We start from the raw sequence: 20414 nt of genomic DNA, 5'->3' as shown, positions 1-20414 counted from the left end.
CCTGTGTTAACCTAAGACCTTATTTCAGGCTTTTATCCCAAAACCCCATTCTTTCCACATTCATTCCTCCATAGGAATGGCCAATGAACCATTTCTGTTTTTTAGGACTAGCCTACAAGCTGGCGAGCTCTATTGTCCAGCGCCCCTGGAGCAATTAGGATTGAGTGCCTTGCTCAAGGGCACATCCACTGATTTCTCACTTTGTCTGCTCAGGTATTCGAACTAGCGACCTTTTCAGTTTCTTGCCCAAAGATTTACCTGCTAGGCTACCTGGCACCCATAATAATCAGATCAAACTGGATCAAAACTACTATCGCATGTGAATGGATCTAAGACTATTTACATCTGTTTTAGATCTCTGTAAACATGTAAGAAGTGTTTAATATGGCAGGAATCCCATCCGCATGATTTAGCATTTTGATAATCTAAGCAACATGACTGCAATGTAGGCGGTCTGGAACACAGCCTCCTTCTTTGTCTTCTTCTTTCTCATTGAGATTTAATGCCAGTGCACAAAACAATGTTTAGGTGCATTACCGCCACCTTCTGAGCTGGAGTATAAACACACATTCTTCTAGCATATTTTATGCTGGTTAATTATCATGCCTTGTGTGTGTGTCTATGCCTTGTGTGTGTGTGTCTGTGCCTTGTGTGTGTCTGTGTGTGTGTTCCAGTGAGTGCTCCTGTGTGTGCTTTGATTTCAGGAAACAAGTTAACATGCAGGACTGAGAGAGCCTCTCTCTGGGGAGAGGAGATAAAACTCTCCTCAACCCGTTGGATCTGGCCAACACGCTACACCTAAATCACTTAGGAACATTTCAGAGCTTTAACTATGTAGGGGCTGATATATGCCTGACCAGGTCCATAAAACAGCAGCTGGGCAATGATTGAGAAACATATAAGAACCATAGCATGCTTACAACTACCGTGCATCACATCCATAGTCCAGCAAAATTGCTCACTATCACAGTGTGTTACGCGCTGTTGCACTTGCACCTTGTCAGATGGGGCAGCAGCACATTCAAAAGTTGGTCAGCATTTCCTGTTTGGCCTTCACATTCACGAAACACCAATCCCCCCACTTCCAACCCTTGCTCTCTCTCTCTATCGCACTCTCCTCTCTCTCTCTATGGGCACTTCCCAGATTCACGCTGGCGGGCTGCTGTCAGACATTTCCTGCCGAGTGTTACGCTGCACCAGCTGTGATCCCTAATGTAGCAAAGGTGATGCCCCCTTTGACCGTGAGTAGAGAGCCAGTGATGTGCAGCCTACAGAGACACCTGCAAGTCATTTGGGTCCAGCTGTGAAGAGTTCATTCAGAGAGTAGCTAGGCTTGGCCCTGTGCGTAATAGATTTGGATGTGCTCCCAAACCTGCAGGGAGGGAGAGCAGGATGGGAGGGTGCAGGGGGTGAGGAGGAGGACTGCGGGGCAACATGCAGCCTGTGGGAGGCAAAAGGGGTGGTGATGTTGCTGCTGCTGTTTCCAGCGGAATGTGACGTGATGCGATGTAGTCTGATGTGGTGTGGTGTGATGTGTTGTGGTGTGGTGTGATGTTATGTGGTATGATGTGTGTTGTGATGTGATGGGATGGCTGAAAAGTTCTCAGACCTGACCTCATTATTTAGGAACCACAAGCTGGGTGCTGTTAAAGCTCCAGGGCTAAAGGAGAGAGGACATCAGCAACTTGTGTGTAGCAATAAAATCCCTCCTCCTCCCAGGAGGTGGATGTCCCTCTCCTGCTGCCAGAGGTGCCCCACTGAGCACAAACTGGTTGAATAAACATTGTTTCAACGTAATTTGTCAACGTATTGTGACGTAGAATCTATGTGGAAAATACGTTGGATATGCAAAAAGTCATCAACGGAAAATGTTGTTTAGAGGCTAATATTTCAACCACAGGATTATGTCATAATGGTAACCAATTTTAAACGTAGATAAATGTTGTTGAATTTGTAGCTTTGAAACAACATAAGATTTTTTCAACGTTATATCCAGTATCAGAAAAAAATCAATGATAGGCAGAACCTCCTGGAGAGTTGAACTATCTACAGTTATCTTTTTGGTCTCCCATCCAGGGTTGTAACTAAGGCCATCCCTGCTTGGCTTTGATATTTGTCACTGACTACTACAAATGTGCTATTGTGAGAATTATTATTGAGAGATTTTTAAAAAATTTGATTTATTTCACCTCTATTTAACCAGGTAGGGTAGTTGAGAACAAGTTCTCAATTTCAACTGCGACCTGGCCAAGATAAAGCATAGCAATTCGACACATACAACAACACAGAGTTACACATGGAATAAACAAAACATACAGTCAATAATACAGTAGAACAAAAGAAAACAAAAAGTCTATATACAGTGAGTGCAAATGAGGTAAGTTAAGGAAATAAATAGGCCATGGTGGCGAAGTAATTACAATATAGCAATTAAACACTGGAATGGTAGATCGGCAGAAGATGAATGTGCAGGTAGAGATACTGGGGTGCAAAGGAGCAAAATTAATAAATAAATACCAGTATGGGGATGAGGTAGGTAGATAGATGGGCTGTTTACAGATAGGCTAAGTACAGGTGCAGTGATCTGTAAAATGCTCTGACAGCTGGTGCTTACAGCTAGTGAGGGAGATGTGTGTCTCCAGCTTCAGAGATTTTTGCAATTCGTTCCAGTCATGGGCAGCAGAGAACTGGAAGGATAGACGACCAAAGGAGGAATTGGCTTTGGGGGGGACCAGTGAGATATACCTGCTGGAGCGCGTGCTACGAGTGGGTGCTGCTATGGTGACCAGTGAGCTGAGATAAGGCGGGGCTTTACCTAGCAGAGACTTGTAGATAACCTGTAACCAGTGGGTTTGGCGACGAGTGTGAAGCGAGGGCCAACCAACGAGAGCGTACAGGTCGCAATGGTGGGTAGTGTATGGGGCTTTGGTGACAAAACGTATGGCACTGTGATAGACTGTATCCAGTTTTTTGAGTAGAGTGTTGGAGGCTATTTTATAGATGACATCACCAAAGTCGAGGATTGGTAGGATGGTCAGTTTTACGAGGGTATGTTTGGCAGCATGAGTGAAGGATGCTTTGTTGCGATATAGGAAGCCGATTCTAGATTTAATTTTGGATTGGAGATGCTTAATGTGCGTCTGGAAGGAGAGTTTACAGTCTAACCAGACACCCAGGTATTTGTAGTTGTCCACGTATTCTAAGTCAGAGCCGCCCAGAGTAGTGATGCTGGACGGGTGAGCAGGTGCGGGCAGCGATCGATTGAAAAGCATGCATTTAGTTTTACTTGCGTTTAAGAGCAGTTGGAGGCCACGGAGAGTTGTATGGCATTGAAGCTCGTCTGGAGGTTAGTTAACACAGTGTCCAAGGAGGGGCCAGAAGTATACAGATTGGTGTCGTCTGCGTAGAGGTGGATCAGAGAATCACCAGCAGCAAGAGCAACATCATTGATGTATACAGAAAAGAGAGTCGGCCCGAGAATTGAACCCTGTGGCACACCCATAGAGACTGTCAGAGGTCCAGACAACAGGCCCTCCGATTTGACAGACTGAACTCTATCAGAGAAGTAGTTGGTCAACCAGGCGAGGCAATCATTTGAGAAACCAAGGCTGTCGAGTCTGCCAATAAGAATGTTGTGATTGACAGAGTCGAAATCTTATTGAATCTTATCGAAGTCGTTATCTCTTAATAACTAAATAGATTCACGGTTGCTTATTGAAATCATTTAAAGAGTCAGCTTAACAGAGCAAATGAAATGTAATCATACTTTATACGTGTAACGTGTGCATTGAGAGTTGGGAAGCAAGTACAGGGAGTGAGTGTTTTAATAAATAAAATAATAAATACGAAAACACAAACAACGCAACGACATGAAACAGAATCAATAACACCTGAGGAAAGAGCCAAGGTGAGTGATAGATATAGGGAAGATAATCAAGGAAGAGAGGGAGTATACTTGACAATACGTCATATATCGTCAATGATACTAGGCATATGTAGCATTTGTGAAGTCATTAACGGCTATTGTTTCAATTCAACTCAAATTAAACAATCAAGTGATAGATTTGAAACAAATGCATGTCGGTGATTGAACAACCCCATGCCATGATTAGATAGTGAGCATTTCTTTAAACAATAAAAGCTCATTTACCTATACTTCTGAAAATGGATATATAGCGTTTTTGAATGAAACTCTTCATTTACTCAACCTTAAAATTAGTAACACATTCATGGCCACATTTTGAGGTTACTGTAACGATACAGTTGAAATCGGAAGTTTACATACACTTAGGTTGGAGTCATTAAAACTCATTTTTCAACCACTCCACAAATGTCTTGTAAACAAACTATAGTTTTGGCAAGTCAGTTAGGACATCTACTTTGTGCATGACACAAGTACATTTTCCAACAATTATTTACAGACAGATTATCACTTCACTGTATCACAATTCCAGTGGGTTAGAAGTTAACATACACTAAGTTGACTGTACCATTAAACAGCTTGGAAAATTCCAGAAAACGATGTCATGACTTTAGAAGCTTCTGATAGGCTAATTGACATCATTTGAGTCAATTGGAGATGTACCTGTGGATTTATTTCAAGGCCTACCTTCAAACCCAGTACCTCTTTTCTTGACATCATGGGAAAATCCAAAGAAATCAGCCAAGACCTCAGAAAAAAAATTGTAGTCCTCTACAAGTCTGGTTCATCCTTGGGATCCTTGGGGCATCCTTACCACGTTCATCTGTACAAACAATAATACGCAAGTATAAACCCCATGGGACCACACAGTCGTCATACCGCTCAGGAAGGAGACGTGTTCTGTCTCCTAGAGATGAACGTACTTTGGTGCGAAAAGTGCAAATCAATCCCAGAACAACAGCAAAAGACCTTGTGAAGATGCTGGAGGAAACGGGTACAAAAGTATCTATATCCACAGTAAAACAAGTCCGATATCGACATAACCTGAAAGGCCGCTCAGCAAGGAAGACGCCACTGCTCCAAAACCAGCATAAAAAAGCCAAACTACGGTTTTCAACTGCGCATGGGGACAAATATCCTAGTTTTTGGATGTCCTCTGGTCTGATGAAACAAAAATAGAACTGTTTGGCCATAATGACCATCGTTATGTTTGGAGGAAAAAGGGGGACGCTTGCAAGTCGAAGAACACCATCCCAACTGTAAAGCACGGGGTGGAAGCATCATGTTGTGGGGGTGCTTTGCTGCAGGAGGGACTGGTGTACTTCACAAAATAGATGACATTCATGAGGAAGGAAAATATGTGGATATATTGAAGCAACATTTCAAGTCATCAGTCATAAAGTTAAAGCTTGGTCGCAAATGGGTCTTCCAAATGGACAATGACCCGACCCCAAGCATACTTGTTGTGGCAAAATGGCTTAAGGACAACAAAGTAAAGGTACTGAAGTGGCTATCACAAAGCCCTGACATCAATCCTATAGAACATTTTGTGCAGATCTGAAAAAGCGTGTGTGAGCAAGGAGGCCTACAAACCTGACTCATTTACACCAGCTCTGTCAGGAGGAATGGGCCAAAACTCACCCAACTTATTATGGGAAGCTTGTGGAAGGCTACCTGAAACGTTTGACCCAAGTTAAACAATTAAAGGCAGTGCTACCAAATACTAATTGAATGTATGTAAACTTTTGACCCACTGGGAATGTGATGAAAGAAATAAAAGCTGAAATAAATAATTCTCTCTACTATTATTCTGACATTTCACATTCTTAAAATAAAGTGGTGATCGTAACTGACCTAAGACAGGGTTTTTTTATGTCAGGAATTGTGAAAAACTGAGTTTAAATGTATTTGGCTAAGGTGTATGTAAACTTCCGACTTCAACTGTAAATATCTTCTTATGTAATAATAGAAAGTGTACATGCTCAAGATAGCACACAAAGGTCACAGGTCTGTGGAGATCTTCACAACTGCTTTAATAATACGAGCAGAATCCCTTGCACTTTGTACTTTTAACGTCATTTCAATTGCAATCCAGGCCATTTTGGTTGTGCTATTAGACAAAGTACAATGACATTAAATTGTTGTAAAATACAAAATATCTGACATTGTATTCCCATTTGAACCTTGGGCTAGATTGTATCAGATCCGCGCTAGCCGACACCTGAATAGTGTTTTTTTTTGGCAGTGTCTGAGGTGGACCTACGTTAGAGCTGTCAAATCCACAAGCGGCTCCCGGCATTATACATAAAGTGTGACATTAAGAGAAATCAGTTTTATTTACAAGTTCGAACACTAGCACATGAGATGTAATCTACACCTCAATTAGACTGATAGAATTCCTCTATTTTGAAGATTTTGAAATTTAAGTGTCCTTATTTCTATATAGCCTACACCTTCTTATTCTGAACTTCTAACATGAGTGGGACGGGTGTGGCTTTGTAACTATGATCACACGAACAACCACTTTGATTTGACAGCTCCACCTCCGACACTGCCAAGCATCAGCTATTTCTTGTTAACGCTTGATCTGATCCAGGGCTTTGTTGTGCTTTTAAATGGTTGAAAATGCAGTGATAGCACATGTTGATGACAACTAAACCATAATCTACATTTTTTTTTTTTTGAATTTGGTTGTGCTTTTAGATGGTTGAAAAAATAGTAGTAACACATTGGGAATTCAACAAACTTCTGTCTGTCTTTTTGAGTGGGTGAATAAAGGTTGAAATGTCATTGATCAACGTCTCCAAATAATACCCAAATGTCCACGTTGAAATGATGTGGTGTGTCCAGTGGGGCCTCTCTTCCATTTGCAGATTTGTTCTTGGGGGCATCCTTCTTAATAAGGTAGGCGGTACTTTACAGTTGCACACAATTATCATGAGTATCATGACATAATATTTCAGAGTGGCATAATATTGTGTTAATTTGCCTTTATGTGAAGTTTATGTTAGGTCAACTCAGATTGACTTAAGGAAAACCTTTTAATTTCAAAGAGCGAAGGGTGTCAACAGGTGCGAGAGGAAAGCTGGCTGGCGTTGGTGTCTTTTTTAAGTAGCCAGTGTGTCTTCATCAAGGCCCTAATGGAAAGAAAACTGACCTTTTGACTAATACAATCCTGATGCAATGTGCTAATGACAAAGTCTCTCAAGAGCAAGGCTGCATCTGATCTTGAAGGTCAGAGATGAAACATTGCAAGAATTTACAATAAGTCATATGAGTTTTATCACTGTCCAGTTCAACACACAGCTGGCAATGTGCATGAGGAATATTATGGGAAAGGGGTGGGGGTTTCACAGTGGATGTTTTATTGCCTTTTACGCACCTCGTAAATCACAGACATTTTGTTTTCTTTCGCAACCTTGTTACTCCTTCACAGAGATGAGATTACTCATGGCTGGCAGTAATCCAATTCAGGGGTATTCAACAATAGGAAATCTTATTAATGACCTCTGAAGTCACTTTAACATCTGAGCAATGGTTTGTGTTATAGAGACTATCTTGTCAGTTAAGTTTGGCTACCTGCAGCCTACAGTGGCACCATCTTGGCAGGCCAGTAGATGCCCAGGTAACCTGCGGACATACAGTATGATTCAGTTCCATGATTGTCTGATACCTACCTGTACATACTACCTCAACTAACCGGTGCCTCTGCACATTGACTCTGTACCGGTACCCCCCTGTATATATTGTTATTTTTTACTGCTGCTCTTTAATTACTTGTAATCTCTTATTCGTATCTGTATTTTTTGAAACTGCACTGTTGGTTAGGGGCTCGTAAGTAAGCATTTCACTGTAAGGTCTACCTGTTGTATTCGGCGCATGTGACTAATACAATTTGATTTGATTTGCCAGAGACTTAATCGTGTGTGATCGTGTTTGTATGACAATGTAAACATAAATGAGGTATTGGATGGTAAGGATGAGGGTGTTATGTTTTTTTCTTTAATTTTTGGGGTCAGCTGGAGAGAGCAGCGGGTGGGATTGAAAATTTAAAAAAATGTGTGTACAACTGTATAACTCCACATTTGACTGTTCATCTTTATGTCTTCATAGAAATAAATGACAAAAAATGAATTTACTACCATCCAACACCAGAACACATCCTCATTTGTTGACTGCTATGAATATTTAAAGAAATATGATGTATGATTGCTCCTAAAAATAAAGCCACACTGAACTTTTCATTTTTTACATTTTCTGAAATGAACATGAAACTCATACAGATACTTGACCAAATTGGACATGTGACTTAGTCACTTTAATCTGAAGGAGATTGCTCATAATGAAGTAATACATGAAGCCAACGTCCTTTCTGACTCCACGTTCCAACAATGATCTTTAACCTTTTTTATTCTTATGTTAGTTATTTATGAGATATAATGCATTTCTACATTTTGATATTTTACATATGCTTTGAGCAAACACAACACTTTTTGAAAGACTACTGTGGGAAAACTGTTTTCTCTTGCAACCATCACAGCCCTGAATTCCAAACAGATGACAGCCACCAAGCTTAGCAACATTTGTTATGGGCCCCTCTTTGATAGAGTATATGAAATAGCAGTGGGGGGCATTAAGTGTCCAACCAGGTAACCAGGGGAAATAAGCAGGGGGAATGTGGCACACATTATGAAAGAGAGCAAGAGGCTGTATGAGATATTGGGAGTGAGAAAGAAGGGAGGGCAAAAAGGAGAGAAGAGGCAGGGTGAAGGGTGAATAACTGGACCTACAGATGTAGGATCTTAATTTGACCTGTATTGTCTCAGTGAAATAATCCCGCAGCAACAAGAGTTGAACGTTTAGTCCATAAGGTTGCTTGATCGGTGGTTAAGCTATAAGCTGGCCAAAATTAGACGACATGAAAAGTGCAATACTGTTAATATAGCCGTGTATTAGTGCAGGTTTTCAGTTAATTTATGTAAATCACAAAGCTCATCTGCATTTCCTACAGTGCAGGAAGTTTTTCAGCAACCGAAGAGTGATCAAATTAAGATCCAAAATCTGTAGCAAACAAAGGTTTTTAGCTTTCTATGTAGACAGTTAGAATTCTATAACCAGAAGTATTCCAATGAGTTGGACTACCCTGCCATCTAAAGGCCACATGATTTTAACTTGAGCTAGAACAAAAGAAGAGTCTTGGAGTCTGTACTTTATGTGTGTGAACCATCTTCCTTAATTTGTTGGGATGTAAGAATCTCACTTGAAATAACTCATATTAAATGTGTTGTTGACCATAACTGTAAAAATTCCCTTTATTGTCTCAATTAACATGGTCATCAAAAAGATGATTGTTCAGGCATAAAAATAAAAAAAACTAGCTTTTTTAAAAATGAAACACAGTGATATATAATAACAGCTCAAATATAATGTATATTTGTTAGTATAATATTTTGGGGTTTTCCACATAGCAAAGTCACAGCTCAAACATAAAGTATATGTTAGTATCACAGGAGGCTGCGGAGGGGAGAACGCCTCATAATAATGGCCGGAATGGAGCATATGGAATAGCATAAATTACAGAAAACATGTGTTTGATGTATTTGTTACCATTCCAATGATTCCACTCCAGCCATTACCACAAGCCCGTTCTCCTCAATAAAGGTGCCACCAACCTCCTGTGCTTAGTATAGTGTTTTCTTTTCATGTAGAAAAGTACATTTAGTTAGCTGTTCTTATTCAAGTGGTGGTAATAAGCATTGCTCGCTCACTCACTGCCTTATCTGTGTTGGCCACTCACTGAAAGACTTCCAAAAGAAGGGAAGGGGAACATCAATGTCCATCTTTTTCAATGTTACTCTTATGTATGGACCTGTGCTTTGCGATGCCTGCTCCATTAGGTAGATCAATTCATTGAGTCCCCCATAAAAGTGAGACTGGAAAAAATCGACAAGCTCCTTTAGGTCATTGTTCACACGATCCACTGTAACCTCGTTATAGATTTCCTGGATCTTTACTTTGGCAGTATCTTTGTACTCACCAGCTTTAGATTTTGTCACGTACATGTCACGCTCAAGAGAACGCAACATTTTCTTCAGGTCTTGTGTCTTCAGAGAGGCGATGAACTCTGCTGCCCTCTGGAAACATAGCTGCAGGAGGTTATGAACTTCCTGGATCAGCTCCTCCAGACTCATGTCCTCCAAGTATCTCACTACCTTAGTCATCTCATCCTGGATGGCACTCATGGCAGACCTCAGGTTGGCAACAATCTTGTTTCCGTTGACAACTACATTGCTACCAGGGATTGTTAACTGAACGCCTTTAATGAAACTTTCAATTATATCAGTTATGGTCTCCATGAGATTTGAGAACCTTTGGGCAGCCCAGTCAATGGTTGCAGACACAGAGCGACTGGCCCTCTCGTAGAGCTCCTGTCCAGAAAGTCTCTCCTCTATTCCGGGCAGAGCAAAATTAGTCTCACGCAAGAACGTAAGAACACTGTTAAGCAGTTCAGTGATGTCGATAGACGGTATACTGTCAGCTGCAATCCTAAACATCTCTCTCATAGAATTCTGTAGTGTATCAAAACCCAATGGGACCTCATGATAGGCTCTCTCAATGATGTTGGAGACAGAGTTCTTCAGCTTAATGGAGGCACGGTTTACACTGAAGCCAAAGTGAGCTGTGTGATACTTGTTTATGAACTTGAGCAGCGCATCTGTGATGGCAGGCATCCGCTCTTTGAGCCCTTCGATGGTGTAATGCATGGTATTCATGTTCCAGGCAACCTGGACACTTAACTTCTCAGAGTTCTTCAGAGTGGCTTTGACACTCACAATGTCCGTATCCTTATCAGGGCTAGACTGGATGGATAAGGAACAAGTAAGAGGGGATTAGAATTGTTTGTCTCATTCCTTCAGTATAAACACTGATTAAGGCAACAACGAAAAAAGCTATGTATTGTGTCCATAGAAAATAACATCTTGAAAACTCTAAGCTTTCAGTTTGACAATTTATAGGCAGAGGTGTGTAGTATGCATATAAAACAAGTTCCAGTAATTCAGATGTGTCTTACCAGGTAGCGACTGAACACTTTTCCGTACACTTGTGAAGGTGACCTCCAAGTAAAAAGGAATCCGAGGAAACCAATCGATGGGGAAGCCATGGAAGTGGTGATGCCATCCTTGCGGGAAGCATAGCGGAAGCTCATATCAACAAAGGTTGGGCTGGTGATATCCACATTCAAAGTATGACGAGATACACTGAAAGATAAAGGACACTTGGTTAGATTTTTATGCGATTATGATCTGTCTGTTGGGGAAAATCTGGGATGAAAGGTAGAAATGTACAGGATGTCTGGGGCGGCAGGTAGCCTAGTGGTTAGAGTGTTCCCTGTTCTGCCCCTGAACAAGGCTGTTCCCCGGTAGGCCATCATTCTAAATAAGAATTTCTTAAGTCACCTGCCTAGTAAAGTAAAAAAAATCAAATTATCTTGTGGTACTTACATAGCATCAGGAGAGACTTGCCGTTTCATCCTAAGAAAATAGATTACATTTAAATCAGAAAAATATGTTGTTATCTTATTATTTGGTAGCGTTGTATTTTCGAAAGCATCAGTCTTACTTTCATAACATATTTTACCTGAGATTTTGTGAGAAGACATGCTGCCAGTTGACATTTATGTCACTGTGAACCAAGTTGCATTTCCCATTCATGCGGACTGCTCCGTTCTCAAAACGAAGAGTGGCGGTGGCTGCAGGGACAAATATACAAAAATAAATGTAAACAAAAATAAATGTAAACCTGAAAGTACTTGGAGGAAGTAATCCAAAGTAAATGTTTTAAATCTTACCATCGAGGTCATACTCCAGGAAGATCATAGTGGAGGTACAGATGGACTTCAGTGAAGTGACAATGTTGGACTCCTTGTTTTCCAGGTTTGCAGTTGATGTCACATTGTAAATTGGGGATAACACCTTCACAGTGGTGGAAAGGGCACCGAAGGCTGGGATAAACACACTTACAGGCAAGTTCAGGGAGATTTCAGGGATTTCAATCTTCTGTTCTGGGATGGTAATGGTTGGCATTTCAAAGTTGGAAATCTGACTAGCAATCTCATCCAAATTAATGGTGTGCTCACCAATGGTAATGGACTTGGAGAAGGTAAATGATGAGATAATGATTTCATACTGTGGCAGCTTCACTGACAGGAAGGACATTCTGTTCTGTAGCAACTCTATATCAATATCAAAACTGGGAATTTCCACCTTGGGCAGACCAGGCAGCATGATGTCAAAGCCAGTGGTGCTTATCATTGTAGGGATCTCCAAATTCTTCAAATCAATTGAGAAGGCTGGCACATGGAGAGTGGTGAAGGGTACATCAAAAGCTGGAACATCGATGACAGGTGGCACTGAGACCTGATCTGGGAGATCAATATTTTGGAATCGCATGTCAATCATCCTTACAGCCTTTGGGATCTCTTTCACCCAGCTAGGCACTGCTAGTGTCAATTCTGGGATATTGAAGGTGACCCCATTCTCAAATAATTTGGATGGTAAAGTGAAAATTAGTCCCTCTTTGTTCTTTGTGTAAACTACAGTAGTGGACAGATTGAGGAATTGCATTTCATCCATTCTGGAGACCTGCTCTAGCTTAAGCACATCCCAAATAGTCTTCTGGTAGACAGGGAGCCGGACAGACTTCAGGAAAGCAAGAGATCCTTCCACAGATTCAGCAATATCTATCTTCACTTCAGCCTCATCATTTGACAGAAGTAAGTCACAGGAATGTACAACAGAGGCAAGTTGCTCTCTGCCACTCCAGCTGAATGTCTGCTTATCTGCAGTGATGGAAAGATAACATTTCTGATCCACTCCTGCGTCACCTGGAAGATCCATGTAATTGAATGGCTGGGTTGCACCAATGTCTACCTTAGCTGTCACCGTTGTTAGAGGAACAAAGTCGAAGTTTGCTTTAACAGAGTGCTTCCCATTTGTATCAAACCCTGCCCAAACAATGTTAACCATATTGTTGCAGGTGTAATTCAAAGTTGCATACACACGCCTCAGAGATGCCTCAAGAGCTAGGTTGTTATTGATGCTCAGATTCAATATGGTAACCTTATCGTGAACAAGGTTGGAGTCTAGGTCAGTTTTCACTGTGGATCGCAAGCCATTTGCGTTTAGGTAAATGTTAGCCTCGTTGTCTATAGCTCCATAGTAAACAATCCTTTTTACTGTTATGTCAGTTTTTCCTTTGGTAGAGGTCTCCAGTGAGACATAAGATGTAAGTCCCTCCAATGCCATGTTTTGATCAATGTTCCCCTTGCCTACAGCCTCAATCAGTGGCATATTAAGCATGTATTTTAGTTTAATCTTTGAGGCTACATTTGGTTTCGTCTTGGTATTTCCAAGAAGTTCCTGACTCAATTCCAGACTCACAAAGGGAAGGTTGACTCTTGCAACAGTTGCCAGAATAGCTTCCATGTTCCTTTTAGAGAGACTAAAAGTACAGTCGTGGCTGCCTTCTATGTTCTTGTGCTCCCAGGACAGAGCAGTGGCAAGTTTTAAACCCCTTGACCTGGTCAGGCTGGTAGACCCGTCAAGTTTACCTTTTAGAATATCAAACATAGAAGTTGAGGAAGCTCCAAATCGGGCAACAATGTCAGACTGGTTATAGAGGCCTACATTAGCAGTCAGGGTAATCACAGTGGACTTGAAAGAGAAATCGCATGTCATGTTGCCCATGGCAGGGATCATGATGTTTTTCTGAATGGCAGGTAGTGTGAATGAGGGAAGGGTCAGCTCACTCAATGTCTCAGGAATATGTAAGACTGGCAGCTCCAGAGATGGCAGCACCAGGGTATAAGATGGCACAGAAAAACCCATTGTTGGAACTTTAAAACCTGGTGTACTGACCTCCTTAGGGATGAAAAAGCCAAATGCAGGTAACTCTGCTCTGAAGCTAGAGACTTCAATATGCAGGATGGGTATTTTGTATCCGGGGACTGTGACAAACCTGGGAGGTTGGTTGGATGTGTCAATCTTATATTTGTCAAAATGTGTCTTGGCTTCATTGTAAGAGGTTGTCAGAAGGTTTACAAGTTTGTTTCTCCCTAACTCAAAGGGAGCCCTAAAAATGTCTAAATTACTAATTGCATTGTAGAAGGGTTGTAGGTCATAATCAATGGTGTGCATGTCAGGGTTCTTCTGATACTGAAGCTTTAGGTTCATTTCAAATGATTGCCTAGGGGTGGTTAGAAGTTCCTTGAGGCCAGCATGCTCCCAAAGAGAAAGTTCTTGAATGTGAGGTGTTTTCAATCTAAGATAAGGCACTGTCATCTCAGGGATGGTGAGGGGAACGGTCAAAAAGTCAACATTGGCTTCACCGTTCATTGCTGCATAGATTCCAATGTCTTTCTGATTGTTGTCCACGGTGAAATTATGATAGTACTTGTACTGATTGAATCGAGCTAGGCCAGCCCAGCAGGCGCGCTGCATTTCAGAGTTAAGTATCACACCAAATTCATTTTGGAGATCAAACTTTCCTGTGAGTTTCAATGGGAAGATAACCTTTGAATTTCCTTCGTTTTTGCAATCTAGGACAATCTCAAAAGGACGGGCCAAAAATTCCAACGTGTTAGATATGGTTCCACTCATTCTTCCCATAAGCTCTGCATTGTGGGAGGCTGTCAGTGCAATCTTTAGGTCTCCCACATGGGCATCTCCATTTAAAACCACAATACTGCTCTTGACGAAAGGAAGTTCTGTCTCAGCCCTGGCATCAACAGTGAAGTGGCTGAAAATGACAGATTCAGCATTCATGGTTTGTTTCATTTTCAAGACCTTGCTTTCAGTTTCTCCAACAAAGGTTAATTTTGCAGTGATAACATTGATGTTGAATTCTAGATTGTTTTTGTGTGTGCCTTCATCTGAGTAGTCTTGAATGGACCACTTTCCACTTCCTTCATTTCGAACAGTCACAGAAATAATACCAGATTCAAGACTGGCTGCTGCAGTCTGGGTCATGGTGGCTTGGCTTGAAGTTTCAACAGCTGGGATGTTCAAGTTGTGGCTGTAGGTAGTGTCTATTGATGCAGAAATTCCACTCTTTAGGGACAGTGCAATGTTGTTCACCAGATCAGCTGTGTACATCTCAGTAGTGGCCTTAGCAGTGGTCTTTGCTGTTGCTTCTGCAGAGGGTGCGCTGAAAGTCAGTGATCCCTCGTGATCTATAGAGAAGACCATGTGGGTGACATTCACAGTCTCAGTAAACACCAATGTTTCCATCTGAGAAGCTTCTAGACGAGCAGTGGCATCCAAGGAGTAGTCAAGGAATTCACAGGCTGATTTGGCCTGAGAAGTAAGCGTGGCTGTGAACTTGGAAGTCTCTGGTGCATCTTTATTCAAATGAATTGTTGTTGAGTTCTCTAATGAGGCTACTGTCACAAGAGTGTAATGGGGGGAGTTCACTCTAAACTCGCCATAGAGCTTGCCAAAAGCAGGAATTTGAACTTCACTGTGGACCTGAGGGAACTTTAACTCCGGAATTGGAAGCATTGTGATTTCAAAGTTCTCCAGATTCAACTTAGGGAGGTTGATGGCTGGAAGCTTGATCTCTAAAATAGTTATTTCTGGGAAGGTCAAGTCTGGGAGGTCGGATAAGTAAAGTGCTCTCAAGTCTCCAAAGATGGCCTCGGGTGGAGGTATTGGAACCTCATATTCTCTTACTTGGTCGATGAATGCAATTATTTGTTGTTTGATTTCCTCAAAATCTATGTTCATGGCTGGGACAGTGTAAGAACTCAGGATGGTGAACTCAGGGACTGAGATTTGAGCCGGAATGCTTATGTCCTGCAGCCTGTTCAAGTTGATTTGGATGGCGGGAATTACGAGGTCAGTGAGAGGCACTACAAAAGAGGGAATCTCAACATCTGCTGTCTTCAGTGCATCCAGAATACCATCCACAGCCTGACTGATCTGGTTTAATATATCTTGGTCCTCAGCCACCCTGCGGATTTCCTCAATCAGTTTGTTGAACTGAACAGAAATGTAGGCAACCATGTTCGTATAGGAGTCACTTGCCCTTTGCAGATACATGAGTATCTCCTCTCTAATGTTCATGCCATCAACTCTATCTCTCATGTCTTGAAGGGCTTGCTGTACAATCGTCTTTATATCGTTCAAGGCTGTAGTGTCAATCACATCTTTCATCATCTTCACGACTTCTGCAATTCTTGTCTCTTTGAGTTGTTCCAAGTATTTGAAGATAGAACCCTGGATCTTTCTAACAAATTCTCTGGAGGCCTCTATTTTTTGTGCAATTCGATAGGCTTCAATCTGATTATTAACATAACTTGTTAGTTCACTGATCTTCTGGTTAGCATCATCAACAAACACATTGTAATCAAATTCCTTTATAATCTTGATGACTGAGCAAATATATTCCTTTAGCTCATCAATACTTTGCTTGAAGTCAATTGATTTGAACTGATTTACAGACCCATCCAGTAGTTGCATAACGTTGTCATACATGACTTCAACGTCTATAGATTTCAAAGCATCAACCAGTGACTGCACAGTTTCTTGGATTCGGAATTCCTTGATGAGTACTACAGTCTGATCCATGAATATTTCAAATCTCTTGTCAAACTCATACCTGAGAAGCAGATCTCTGATATAAGAATACATAGCATTGATTTTATCTGCAATTTCATATTCTTCAATCCAGTTGACAATTACATCCTTTATAGATTCAAGGACCCTGGCCATCTGCTCAGTGGGAATCTTAGAAGTTAGCTGATCCACATATTTAACAAAGTCAAAGTTGATTGAGAGGGTGTAGTCCCTCAGATTCTGGAAAAACATTGTGACATCAAAGGTCTCAATAACCTGTTTCAATTCACTAATTTTATCTTGAAGTTTTTCTTTGATTCTAAATCTACTATCAATGTCCCCCAACCAGGCAACACTGCTGTCTCCGAGCTTCTGTAGATCAATCTGTCTGATGACATCCTCAATTGCATCAATGACTATGACAATTGTTTCTCTGATATTAAAATGGTAATCAACATCCTTAAGCATATTTCTAATTTGTGAGAGGACATTTGAAATGGCGTCTGACAAGTCTCCCCTCTCAATGCTGCCCCTGACTGTCGCAATCAGGTCTCTGATTTTGGTTGCAATATCAAATAGTGTTTTTTCAATGTTCACCTTAAGATTCTCCACAGAGGCTTCCAAGTCTTCCAGTGTCACAGCATACTCTTGTGTCAAAATAATCAGTTTCTCTTTGACATCAGTCACTTTGTTCTCCAAATCAATCTCTGTCATGAAGTCACTGACTTGTTGCGGCAGATTGTCCAAATGGACTCTTAGCTCACCAATTAGCTGGTTAATGTCTAAGCTGATGATATAATGTTGCATGGCCTCCAGAGCACTGACAACAGCAGTCTTGAGGAGATCAAAAGCAGCAGGAAGGCTTTTAATGAAGGGAAGCTCGATGATATGTGAGTTACTGTTCTTGTCATACTTCAGGAAACCGGAGACAATGAATTCTTGGTTTTCCTTCTCTGACCTTTGGTCTCCACACACTCCAGCCTCATTTAAAAGGTTTGTAGATATTATTCCCTCAAACTCAATTCCAAGCATCTCAGCATTGTTGTAAGTGCTGACGTCATGATTATAAGTGTGGTTGTCAAACTTGGATTTAGTTTTCCAGGTTAATGACTGTTCACTGGGTGTTAGAAGACCATCAAACTTGTTATCCAGGTGAGCAGCAGATTCCCAACTCTCCAGCATATGTGTGGTTGTGGCCCGGCAGTCATGTGAGTAAGCAAGTGCAAGAGGCTCTGCTTTAACAAGCAATTTGCTGTAGAGCTGCCCAGTGTGCTTCCCAAACAGGTCCACCTCACCATCACTGTTGATTATGGCATTGACAGTGACACTAAATGGCAGTGCCAAGGTGCGAATAGTGCTGACAAAACGTAATGATTCCGAGTTTATCCTTGCCTCACAGTTAGACTTGGAGGTCAGTCCTGCAATCTCAATTTCACAGTTGTGGCTCATCTGTGCATCCATTATCTTCCCAGTTGTACTACACTTCAGAGCGCCAGCTAGGTCAGCATAGTTTAGTTCATAAGTGTGTCTGAGCTCATGTTCATCTCTGTAGGCTCCTCTTAAACTTCCACTCAGGTCCAGCTTGGTAGGCTCCATTTTTAACTGGCCTTCATTGTTCATACGGACGTCAAAGAGCTTGAGATAATTTTTCATGTCAATGGAGGTAACAAAAGGCTTCACGTCAACCTTTATATCATGCTTGTAGGAGGCGTCCTCACAGATGGAGTTATCTGTCTTAGAGCGGAAGGCCAGGGTCCATAATGTGAGAGTCAGACTATGGGTGTTTTCTGTCTTCATGTTCTGCAGAGATCCCTTCATATTGTTGGAGAAGATTAAACCCTGCCTGTTCAATACCAGGTTTGTTGTACTTCTTGCGTTTGAATCATAGGCGTTGCCTCTGAAGGCACTGCCTAGAGAAGCCTCAGTACTTGATATTCTGCCCTCAAAGCTTAGCTCGGCTCTGCTGTCTTCAGCCATTCCTTTGGTCGTGGAGGTCAGGGAGGCTCCACTACTATCTATGCCCCCATTGTAGATGTTCTCAAACGTCAAGGGACTGCACTGCAGGCTGTTGGTGCCACTGGTAACCAGGCCATTTCTGTTCACTGACACAGTGGCCTTATGCAATCCACGGCCTCCTTTAACGGTAAGGGAGCCTTCAGAGTTGACTTCAAGACCGTCCATGTTCAGGGAACCTGTGAGAAGGGAGTAAGCCTGGTTTGTTGCATCATCAGCCTGGGACTCAACTCTCAGAATGATTACCTCACTGGAGATTCCAAGTTCAACTTTGTTCTTAAGTATATTGCCCAGGGCATTGGAAACAGCATCACATTTTAGAGATAGTTGGCCATCCTTGTACTTGAGCTCTGCCACATGCTTGAGAGCATCGTCCTGCACATTGGTTTTGGACACAATGGACAACTCGTCATTGGCATACACTCCCTTGATCATGTTCTGAGCCTGGATAAGTGGGGAGTTCACCCGCAGATTGGACTCTCCTCTTCCTTCTCTATCGAGGGGGCGAATGGCATAGTTATGTCTGTAGGTGGAGTCGGCTTTCCATGAGCCCACTCTGATGGTTCCATCCAAGCTACCATCCCCTGTGACCTCTTCAGAAGTGGATTCTGACATTGCTGAGTAGTACAGAGATGTCTGCAGGCCCAGAGGACTTGAGGCTTCAATTTTGTAGTTGGCCTTAGCATTCAGTTTGTCTGTAACGCTCAAGGTTTCAAAGACACTGAAGCTGGCATCGATGAAACTGTGGCTCAGGGACCCGTTGACTAGGTACTTCAGATTATCTTCCACTGTTCCTGAAATCATGCCTGTGCCTTTATGAAGACAAAAGGAGATTAAACCATTGTCATTATATAAACAGTGAAATATGGTGATCTTCTATGTACTTAAATGTATGTGTGGAAAATATACAGTGCATTCGGAAAGTGTTCAGACCCCTTCCCTTTTTCCACATTTTGTTAAGTTACAGCCTTATTCTAAAATAGTTTAAATAAAGAATTTTCCTCATCAATCTACACACATTACCCCATAATGACAAAGCAAAAACAGTTTTTTTTTTTTATGTTGCAAATGTATTACAAATAAAAAACAGAAATACATGATTTAAATAAGTATTAAGGCCCTCTGCTATGAGACTCAAAATTGAGCTCAGGTGCATCCTTTTCCATTGATCATACTTGAGATGATGCTACAACTTGATTGGAGTTCCTCTGTGGTAAATACAATTGATTGGACATGATTTGGAAAGACACACACCTGTCTATATAAGATCCTACAGTTGACAGTGCATGCCAGAGCAAAAACCAAGCCATGAGGTTGAAGAAATTGTCCGTAGAGCTCTGAGACAGGATTGTGTAGAAGCACAGATATGGGGAAGGGTACCAAAACATTTCTGCATCATTCAAGGTCCCCAGAACACAGCAGCTTCCATCATTGTTAAATGGAAGAAGTTTGGAAGCACCAAGACTCTTCCTAGAGCTGGTCACCCAGCCAAACTGAGCAATCTGGGGAGAAGGGCCTTGGTCAGGGAGGTGACCAAAAACCCAATGGTAACTTTGACAGAGCTCCAGAGTTCCTCTGTGGAGATGGGAGAACTTTCCAGAAAGACAACCATCTCTGCAGCACTACACCAATCAGGCCTTTATGGTAGAGTGGCCAGACTGAAGCCACTCCTCAGTAAAAGGCACATGACAGTCCGCTTGGAGTTTGCCAAAAGGCACCTAAAGGACTCTCAGATCATGAGAAACAAGATTCTCTGGTCTGATGAAACCAAGATTTAACTCTTTGGCCTGAATGCCAAGCATCACGTATGCAAGAAACCTGGCACCATCCCTACGGTGAAGCATGTTGGTGGCAGCATCATGCTG

At 41.8% G+C, this 20414-nt stretch overlaps 1 protein-coding gene across 1 annotated transcript in view; it reads right to left on the bottom strand.

The window, feature by feature from the left end:
- Positions 1 to 8214: 8214 nt before the first annotated feature.
- The window catches only part of apoba (apolipoprotein Ba), a 43773-nt gene continuing 31573 nt past the window's right edge, over positions 8215 to 20414 (bottom strand). The window contains exons 25-29 of the mRNA XM_020501358.2: positions 11772 to 19361; positions 11561 to 11672; positions 11425 to 11454; positions 10995 to 11181; positions 8215 to 10782 (exon numbers count right to left, since the gene is read on the bottom strand). Coding sequence (XP_020356947.1) covers positions 9691 to 10782; positions 10995 to 11181; positions 11425 to 11454; positions 11561 to 11672; positions 11772 to 19361 — 9011 coding nt within the window. The 3' untranslated portion in view covers positions 8215 to 9690. The remainder of the gene's footprint in view (positions 10783 to 10994; positions 11182 to 11424; positions 11455 to 11560; positions 11673 to 11771; positions 19362 to 20414) is intronic.

This window comes from Oncorhynchus kisutch, linkage group LG14, assembly GCF_002021735.2.
Source record: "Oncorhynchus kisutch isolate 150728-3 linkage group LG14, Okis_V2, whole genome shotgun sequence".
Taxonomy (NCBI): Eukaryota; Metazoa; Chordata; class Actinopteri; order Salmoniformes; family Salmonidae; genus Oncorhynchus; species Oncorhynchus kisutch.
Note: the sequence above shows the minus strand (reverse complement) of the source record. Positions and strands in the feature narration are given on the sequence as shown.